This window comes from Macrotis lagotis, chromosome 7 (assembly GCF_037893015.1).
Source record: "Macrotis lagotis isolate mMagLag1 chromosome 7, bilby.v1.9.chrom.fasta, whole genome shotgun sequence".
Lineage (NCBI taxonomy): Eukaryota > Metazoa > Chordata > Mammalia > Peramelemorphia > Peramelidae > Macrotis > Macrotis lagotis.
The window spans coordinates 11566682-11576383 of NC_133664.1; the positions used below are offsets into that span (position 1 = coordinate 11566682).

Consider the following 9702-nt stretch of genomic DNA (forward strand, 5'->3'; position numbering starts at 1 on the left):
AGGAAGCTTCATGAAGACAGAACTGAGTCCCTTTTCCCCCCAGTGGTTGTATCACTTCAAATTGGAGATCAATCATCGTTGATAAAAAGGCTACTATGTGTCCAATGCTGAGACAAAACTGTTGCAGATTCCAAGAGATACAATGAACAATCAATAATCAATTAGGAAATGGCTACTATATACCAATGACCAAGACCGAAATTGAGCCAAATTCCAAGCTGATAATCAATCGACAATCATTTAAGAAGTGGATCCTATGGATCCTAAGCACTAAGGATACAGAAAAATGAAACAATCCCTACCCTCCAGTTGCTCGGGGCGGGGGGGTGGGGGTGGGGGAGATTGTGAGATGTCCAGAGATAAGCAGAATCCAGGATATAGGACTGGGGGGGGGGGGGGGGGATGACAGGCAAAGCTTCACTCTACAAACACTTTAGGAACATTTTGTTGAGGGATTGAGAGAAGGTGTCATTGGAATAAGTGGGCACTGGAGTTTAGGTTCTGAATGACACGAGGAAGGAATTTAGTCTAGGCCTAGGGAACAGTTTATGTGGAAATTTGTGTCGAGGACAAAAAAACATGCTACACCTTGGAATCCAAAGCATCATTTCAAATATTAAAAGTCTTGAAGAATGATCCTTTTACTCTCCTTCAACACAAAGATTTTTGAGGAGACAGAAATACAGAACAGCAAGAAAATTACAGAAAATTAGGCTGTGACTTCAGAGGACTGATGGCAAAATATAGGTGGAAGTCTATAGGTGTGGAGTGAGTCATATCTCTTGGGCTCCTGGCCATTTTGTTCATTTGTCATCCCTGGTTTTATTTATTCCAAACAAGTAATCATTCCATTTGATGTGTATCTGAGGGATGAGGGATAGTTATGAAGAAGTTAAAGTTGTTTTTTTAAAAAGGAAAGGATATAACTAGAACACTTTTTAAAAGAAAATGTCTTCGACTTTATCAATTTCACTAAATGCCAGCAGCCAATTTTCACATTTCTCTAGAGATCTTTCTTTAATTGGACTATTATTTGCATGTATATTGTGACTACACAACACGAAGTCTCAACATCGAGGCACCAAAAGTCTGCTGTGCTGCACTGATCTGACCTGATCCAATCCTGTGTTTGTCTTGATTGTTAAGCCTGCTTAGAGACCCATGGTCCTTCTGGGGATTAAGAATTCCAATGCTTTTTCCTAATTGTAGCACTGCAAAGTCTCAAGGGTGGCTGCATTCCTAAGGTCTGCAAAATGATCTCTGGAAAGTGTGCTTGCTGCCTTTTAAGATCAGGATGAAGGCTTTCCTCTTTTGGATGAGGTTCTTAAGTCTGCACAAGAGCTGGGACAAAGAATCTGTGTCCTTGGGTGAGGTCTAAAATTAGGGGCGAGGTTGGCAGAGCTTTTTATTGAGTATGCTCTAACAGAAGTTTGATTATTCCAATTCAATCAATAAAACTTTTTAAATACCTACTATTTTCCATACACTGTGAGGCATTAAAATATTCAGAGACAAAATAGTAATGAGCTTTTGATTTCAAGGAACTTGTATTCTGTTATGGGGGGGGAGGTAAAACAGGATCATACAATTAAGTGTATAAAGATAATATATATAATATTTAGTATATATATAAAGAATAATATATATTAAGTATCTATAAAGGTGAATATAATATATAAAAGTAATATATAAAATATAATATTTAAAAAGTAATATATATGAAAGTAAATAATATTTAGTATATTATGAAGAATAATATATATTAAGTATCTATAAAGGTAAATATAATATATAAAAGTAATATATAAAATATAATATTTAAAAAGTAATGTATAAAGTAAACATAATATATACTTCTATATAAAATATAGAAGTATATGTAAAGAATAATATAATTAAGTATATATAAAAGTAAATAAACAATATATAAAATGGTACTGGCCAAACATGTGATAGAATTGAAGTTCCTCGGGATCAGGAACCATTCCGTTTTTCTCTTTGTATTTCAGGCCATTAGTATTGTGGTTAGCACTGATAAATGATTGACCACTTGGGCAGATGGATCACTTGGGGGTAGACTGGAGAGGAGAGAGCCTGGAAGTAGGGACACAAGAAGGTTATGACAGTAACAAAGCAGGAACTGCTGAGGGACTGAACTAGGGCAGAAGTCAGGTGAATACAGAACATAGGATAGAAGGGGAAATGATGTCATGGAGACAGAATGCACAAGATGACAACTGATTGACTACGGGGTATACAGAAATGGAATACAGAGGAGAGGGATGATTCCAAGATAGTGAGACTTGGTAACTGTGAAACAAGGAAGTAAGGAAGAAGGGTTGATTTGAGGACTGAATTCTGTTGCAGATCTGTTTCGATGTGAACCCTGGGCTTCACTTACCACAAAATAAATTTGTGCAACACACAATTTTCTGATGGGTAGAATTTCTTTTCGGGGCAGGAACACAAGTCCTGAAAGGCAGAGCGACCAGTCTCATGAGGGCCCTGCTGCCAAGTCACTTCTGATTTCCATTTTCTTACCTACTCTATGTGCAAAAGGCTCAGTACCTGAACTGGGGAGTTTTTCTGCTCATGAAGTCACTTAATCTGGTACTTTCCACCACCTCAGCTAACAATCGGGCAAGAGAAAACAGTCGCCTACCTACTGATTGCCTCCAAATCTGAGTATGGAAACTATTGTTCATAAGCACGTGGGCTTTAGACCTAGAAGGGTCCTCAATGATCATAGTGTTGGACCCCTTCATTTTTCAGAAATTCTCCATTTTCCAGAGGAAAATAAAGCTTTAAATGAGGATCATATTTGAGTGGAGTAGTCAATGGATTGAAGTCTTACTAGGTCTGGCTGGGGGTCAGATGCCAACGCCTTCCAACGCTCTGTGTGACCTCAGACAATATCTGTGATGTCTCTAGGCTTGTTTTGCTATCTGAAAAACAGAGATGGGGTTTGAGTAGATGGCTCTCGAGTTCTTCATAGTTCTGGGTCCTATGAGCCTATAGAAAGTACCTTCTAGATTAAAGCTCGAATGTCACTTCCAGAGGCCTATCAGCTCCACAGTTGTTAGGTCCCTTCCATTATTTGAACTCCATTTCTGGGAGGAATTTGGAAAGGAGACAGATGGGGGGGGGGGGATGGAGAACAGTGAAGAGGATGGAAAGGTGGAGGGCAGTTAGGGTCTCCATATGGAAGGAAGCTTCCAAAGTAATCAGATCACAGATGAGAGAGAGAGAGAGAGAGACTTTTTCTTCCAGATTGTCATACCTGGGTTGCTAAGGAAGGAAGGAAGGAAGGAAGGAAGGAAGGAAGGAAGGAAGGAAGGAAGGAAGGAAGGAAGGAAGGAAGGAAGGGAGGGAGGGAGGGAGGGAGGGAGGAAACGAGAGAGAAAGAGAAGGAAGAAAGAAATGCAAGGATGCTGCCCCAAGCCCCCTCCCTTTCCACTTGCTTACTCCGAGGGGAGACCCTGCTAACTGTTCTCCTCTACCGGCCTCAAGGAGTCCCAAACGCTTTAAATGATGGGGGGGGGGGGGGGGGGGGAGCAGCGAGTCCCGTTAACCAGAACCAGGCCCTTAGAAAGAAGAAAGCTTTCGGAGCATGGGGAAGGGGCTCCAGGCTGGCCCCACTGGGGGGGGGGGTGCGGAGGCTGGGGAGCAGGCTTCCTTCCGATGACTCCTCGTTTCTCTTCGCAGCCTCTCGATCTCAGAGGGTCAGTCAGTGGCTTGCCTCCGTCTCTGTCTCCCTCGGTCCCGAGGCTGCTGTCTCTCTGGGACCCCCTCCATCTTCGGGGTCTCTTTCCCGCGCCAGAGCTGCAAAGTCTTTGTCCCACGGTCTGCACTGAAGGACGGAGCTGCCGGCGGCTCGGAGTGGAGTAACCCAGGCGGGGCGGGGTGCGGGGAGGGTGGGGGCCCTGGCCTCAGGGGATGCTCGGGGCCGAGGGTGCCACTCCTCTGCCGCTGCCGGCCTCCTGGCTAGGAGCCTGAGAGATGGGGAGCTGGGCGCTCGGGGGGATCCGATGGGGGCGTTAGGGGTCGGGGCTGGGGGGGGGGTGCACGTCGGACTCAGCCGCAGGCGGCTGGGAGTCCAGGCTGGGAGGCGGGCTCTGCCCACGGCAGCAGCTGAGGCCGGAGGAGTGGGCGGGAGGCTGGGGAAGCCGGGAGGGACGGGGGGAAGGGGGGTGCGCCCCCTCGGGCACCCCCTTGCAGACCCCGGGGTAACGGGGCGGGGGGGGGGCAGCCAGCACATGGCCAGGCAGCCCCACCGGGCTGAGCAAAACAAAGAACGAGCGGGCCGCTGACTTCATGCCTTGCCAATGTCCCGCCCCGCGCCCGCGCCCACAGCGCCCCGGGGCTGCCCGGCCCCCCGACGGGGTCCCTCGGCCTCGGCCGCTCCCGCCCCTCGGCTCCCCGGCCGGGGCCCCTCCGCCTCGCCCCCCGCCCCCGCCCGGGCCCCCCCGGGGCGCTGCGGCCGCGGAGCCTGGACAGCGGCGAGCCAGCGCGGGGAGGAGGAGGGCGGGGAGGGGAGGGGAGGGAGGAGGGGGCAGCCCAGCGCGCTCGGCCTCGCCCCCCGCCCCGGGCCGGCCTCGGGGCCCCTCTAGCCCCCCCCCCGCGCCCGCCCCCTTCACCCAGGCTCCAAAGCAGCCTCCGCCGCCCGCCCGCCGGGAAACTCGACGCCGCAGGCTCCGGGGCGCCCGGACGGGAGCGGCTCCGCGGGGCTTCTGCCAGCCGGGCAGCGAGCCGGGTCCCGGGGCCCCCCGGGCGGCAGGCGCGCAGGTGGCCCGGCCCCCCGCGGCCGGCCCGGCTCGGCCGAGCTCCCCGCGCCCCCGGCCCGGCCCCCGCCCCCCGCCCCCCGCCCCCGGCGCTTTGTTCGGGGCCCGCGCCCGGCGGGGCCCATTGATGCGGCAGCGGCCGCGGCGGCAGCGGGCTCCGTCGGGGGCGGCCGCGGCCAGAGGCGGAGAACAAAAGCCCTTTGTCCCGCGCGGGGCCGGCGGGCGGGGGCTGGGGCGCGGGCGGCGCAGGCGCCCCCCACCCCGCGCGGGCCCCGCTGCCCCCGCCGAGGGGCCCCAGGCCGCCTGAGCCCGCCGCCCCGCTCCGCCCCCGCCGGCCCCCGCCTCGGCCTCGCCAAGCTCGCCCGCCTCCTGCCGTGGCCCTGACATGCTGTGCCCCGCTCGGGCCCGGGCCCCGCTCCTGCTCCCCCCGCAGAGGGCGCCCCGAGGCAGCGACCCCGGCCAGGGCCGCCCCGAGCCGCGGGCCTGAAGCTCGGCCCCGCAGGACTTCCCCGCCGGGCTGCCCCGGGAGCCGGGAGCCGGGAGCCGCCAGCAGGGGCCGGCCCCAGGAGGGGCCAGCCGCCAGGAGGGGCCGCCCGCCGGGCGCTGCTGACGCCGCGGGGCTCTGGGCACTGCCGCCGCTGGGCACCGCCGCCGGCATGCTCCGCCTGCCCAGGGGCCGCTCGGGCCCCGGGCCCGTCCTGGGGGCCGCCTGCCTCTTCTCCATGCTCCTCGGACTGGGCCAGAGCGGCGGTAAGTGGTGGGGGGCCGGGGGGCACAGCCGGGCAGCTGGCACGGGAGCAGGGTCCCCGGGGCAGGTGCCTCTAGTGCAGCCCGGTGGGGGGCGTTGCCCTGGCGCAGACTCGGGGCTTGGGGACAGCACCAAGAGAAGCCCCAGCAGTGGGAGCCTGGCAGCGCACTTCTCCTTCCTCAGGAGCCAAAGCCCCCCAAGGCACCGGGCCTGTCCCCGAGCCCCTTCAGATTCTCTAGCCGCCCCCCTCCCCTTTTCCTAACTATTCTGTGTGTGATGGGGGGGGGGGGGCGTGAGGCAGATAGCCTGGGTCCTGGGACCATCCTCGGAGGGGACCTTAGGAGTCACCGAGCCCAAACCCTTTGTTTTAGAGGTGCGGAAGCTAAGCGGAGTCTCCGGGAGGTGAAATGCCTTATCCAGGCTCACCCCGGCAACCCTAAATGGGAGAGAGCCATGAATCCATGTGCTTCGCCTCCAGATCCCGTCTTGCCACTTTACTGCTCTTTCGCTGAGCACTGTCCCTGAAACCTTCCAGTTCCCCTAATAAACACACTTGGGCAAACTGCTGAAAGCCGGAGGAGAGGAACAGCCCTGGCCCGGGATCCGAGGGCTCGGCTTTCAATGCAGCCTCCAGCATTTATTTGACTTGATGCAGTCCCTCTGTCTGACTCCCTGGGCTTCAGCTTGCCATCTGGGAAAGAAGGGACTCGATGAATGATTCCTAAATCCCATTCACCTTCAGAACCAGCCTCTCAGCTCTGTCCCTCCTGCCCTCTGCGACTCTAATTGGCCCAGGAGCCCCAAATGGTCCTTACCCTGATGGACAAGGGCATCTCTTTCTCCAAAGGCCCTGCACCCCAATCCCCCAAGATCTTAGAAGCTAGGGAATATTAATTAGAGATCTTAATATCCTCTTTGACAGAGGAAGAAACGGAGGTTCATCTAAGAAAGGTGAGTTGTGATAGAGCTGGCATTCAGAGCTAAAAGTTCTCTGTGGCTCTCCTCTCCCTTTCTACTGGCTTCTTTCCTCTCTAAGTGCTGCTATCAGAACCTGAGGGAGCTCTTCATTTCAACTATGGTTGTAAAACAGTTGGTCTCCTTTGTACTTTTACCTTTGCCAGGGTTCTACTTTTGGAATTTGGATGTTAACCTTTATTTAACAATCCCAGGAGCACCTTCCTCTGACCTCCCAAGAGTCAGAGGAGCTTAGCTAAGGGTAGTTACTTGGTAGAATAAAATCACCTCCCACACTTGGACTCCTTATGCCAAGTTTCTGCTTGAAGCTAATTAAAGTGACCAAATCTTAACCCTATAAGATTTATAATGGAATCACCATTTGTCTCCTTTAGGGAGTCTAGCTTCCCTAAATAGTTTCAGATAGAATTGACTAATATTTTATTCCCTGAGATTCCCTCTCCAACCAGTCCCATACAAAAATAGCAATTAAAATGACTTTTCCTTTGTGGTTACTTTTGGAGAGCTACTTCTGTGAACTTTTGCAAAGTGAGAAAAAGGGCACCATTTAGCATCATTAATTTCTAACCCAATGGAAGAAAGTTTGGTGTGTTGCTACACCACTCTCCAGTCTCATTTCAAGGGAAACCGACTGGGTGACTTTGGGTGAAAGCAGAAGGTCAGGATCACTGGATAGGAAGGGAAGAGAGGGTTATATCTTCAGGTGAAGGAAGTGTCCTTTGTTCTCCATCACCTTACACATTTGATAGACTTTGCAACCCTTCAGGATCACTTTAGAAGCCCCAAGGTAGTCTTCTGGTCCCAAGCACTATCACTGTCCCTGAGACATCTTGTACCTGTAGTTTGAGAATGTAGAAGAGTTCCTAAAAGATAATAGGAATTGGGCTGGCTAGGTGGAGCAGTGGATAAAGCACTGGCCCTGGAGTCAGAAATACCTGGGTTCAAATTCGGTCTCAGACACTTAATAATTACCTAGCTGTGTGGCCTTGGGCAAGCCACTTAACCTCATTTGCCTCGCAAAACCCCCCAAAAAATAATTCTTAAAGCTAATAGGAATTTAATAAGAATGATTTGTGTGTTCATCCTCAAAGACAGTCTTCTACCCTTGGATTCTTAACACTACAAAAATGCTTTCTGATCTGCAGGATATAGCTACTGAAGTTAGACCTTCAGCTGGACCTGGGATTTTGTTTTTTAATTTTGAAGGTTTTTCACGAGGAATCCTCTCTCCTAGTGAAGACAGGGACATTCTCTATACCTTGAAGTCACCTGGGACACTGGCAGGGTAAATGATAGAGCCCTCGCCATCCCCCTTTGCACCAAGGCTCTTCCAAAGCTTCTTTTCAACCTTCTTAAACTCCCCCTCACTCTCAGTGCTGAGATTCTTGCCTCATATTTTACAGAAAATAAAAATAATTGAGATCATTTTCCATGTGTTTCTCTGGCTTCCCCTCTTCCTGGACTCCTGTTACTCAGAAGCCCTCTGCCTCTCTCTCTCCTCCTTCACCCTCATCTCACATGAGGAGGTGGCCTTACTCTTCAAGGTTAACACTTTTTCAATGTTCAGGAAATCCCCTTCATCTTCTCCTCAAATAGATTGCCTCCTCTGTCATCCTGATTCTGTGACTTATTCTCAATCTCTCCTTCTCTGCTGGCTCATTTCCTAGCTACCTAAAGCCATGCCCGTATCTCCCTCCATCCCGTGAAAGCCCTCACTTGATCCTTCTGTTCCCCACTGCCATCCAATATCTAGTCTTCATTTTGCCTCTAAAACCCTTGAAAATTCTCAGTCTTTTGGACCCCTTTCAATCGAGCATCTCTGTCCACAGAAACTACTTCCAAAGTTATCAGTCTTCTTTTACTTGTCAAATCCTCATTCTCTTTGACTTCCCTCCACCCCATGGCACTGTTGAGCAGACTGTCTCTTCCCTGATACTCTTTTCGCTTTAGATTTTCAGGAAATCTAGTTTTCTTCCTCCCTGTCCACTCCTCTGACTGCCCCTGCTAGGTCACACATCACCTCTACTAAATGTACACATCCTATAGAGTCGTGTCCTGGGGTCCTCTTTTCTTCTCCCTCTTTCCTACTTCCTTGGCCGATTTCATCGGCCTCCAGAAGCTTAACGTCCATATCTATGCTGAGGAGTCTCAAATGATTCTGTCCGAACCTCTCTGCTTTCCTGCTCTGGCAGCTGCCTTTCACACATTTCAAATGGGTAACTTGCACAAAAATGGAACTCTGCATGCTCCCCCATAAAAGCCCTTCCTATCTATGTTCCCAGCACAATAGAGAGCACACCGCTTTCCCAGTCTTTCAGGCTCACACTATAGGAATCATCCCGGACTCCTCACTATCTCTCACTCCCCATGTCCAGACTACTGCCAAGGACTGTCGATTTCCCCTATTTGGCTTCTCTCAAATATGCTCCCCTTCCCTCTTCTGACACTGTCCCCCCCACCCCAGACTTTCATCACCTGAAACCTTGATTACTAAAATAGCTGCTCATGGTTTACCTGCCTCCGGTCTCTCTCCTCAATCCAAACCATCCTCCATTCAGCTGTCAAAGGGGCTTTGCTAAAGTTTAGGACTGACCATGTCACCCCCACATTTGATACTCTCCTCCACACACCCACTCAATAAACCTTAGTGATTCCCTCCTTCCTCCAGGAGCAAACTCAAAACCTTCTGTTTGGCATTCAAAGCCAATCATGCCCTGGCCCTCTCCTGCTTTTCCAGTCTTCTCACACCTTCCCTCTTAATATGTAGTCTTCCATTCAGTGACACTGGCCTCCTAACTGTTCCATGTACAAGATGCTCCATCTCTCAGCTTGGGCACTTTCTCTTGTTATTTCCCATGCCTGGAATACTTCCCTTCTCAATGTGGACCACTGATCTTTAAGTCCTCTTCCCTTAATTATTTCCTATTTATCCATCCAAATTGTCTTCCTATTGCTGAGGTTGCTCAGGGGGTTGTGTCTGTACATCATGTAGAAGAAATCCTTAAAATGAACATAGGTCAATATTTTTAGAATTTAGAGATCAAATTAGATTGTGAAGGTACAGGTCCCAAAGTCAGTATTTGATCATCACCAATTATTTCTTAAGCAGCTATGAAGATTAATTAGATGCAGAAGTTTAATTTCAAAGAGAATTTTCGCTGTAGGCTCTCTCAATTAAGGCAGATGACACCTTTTCAG

General features: G+C 50.9%; 1 protein-coding gene and 1 long non-coding RNA gene across 5 annotated transcripts in view; one reads left to right on the forward strand and one right to left on the reverse strand.

Moving 5' to 3' along the window:
• LOC141494350 (uncharacterized) overlaps nucleotides 1–4756 on the reverse strand; it is a 78990-nt gene extending 74234 nt beyond the window's left edge. For 2 of the 4 annotated variants that reach the window (XR_012470411.1, XR_012470408.1), the window contains exons 1-4: nucleotides 3026–4756; nucleotides 2855–2945; nucleotides 2402–2472; nucleotides 1943–2094 (exon numbers count right to left, since the gene is read on the reverse strand). This is a non-coding gene — a long non-coding RNA (uncharacterized LOC141494350). The remainder of the gene's footprint in view (nucleotides 1–1942; nucleotides 2095–2401; nucleotides 2473–2854; nucleotides 2946–3025) is intronic. The other 2 variants (XR_012470410.1, XR_012470409.1) reach the window with 2 other exon arrangements.
• A 596-nt stretch (nucleotides 4757–5352) lies between these two features.
• ITGB8 (integrin subunit beta 8) overlaps nucleotides 5353–9702 on the forward strand; it is a 107759-nt gene continuing 103409 nt past the window's right edge. Inside the window, exon 1 of the mRNA XM_074195448.1 lies at nucleotides 5353–5531. Within this exon, the coding sequence (XP_074051549.1) occupies nucleotides 5438–5531 (94 nt within the window). The 5' untranslated portion in view covers nucleotides 5353–5437. The remainder of the gene's footprint in view (nucleotides 5532–9702) is intronic.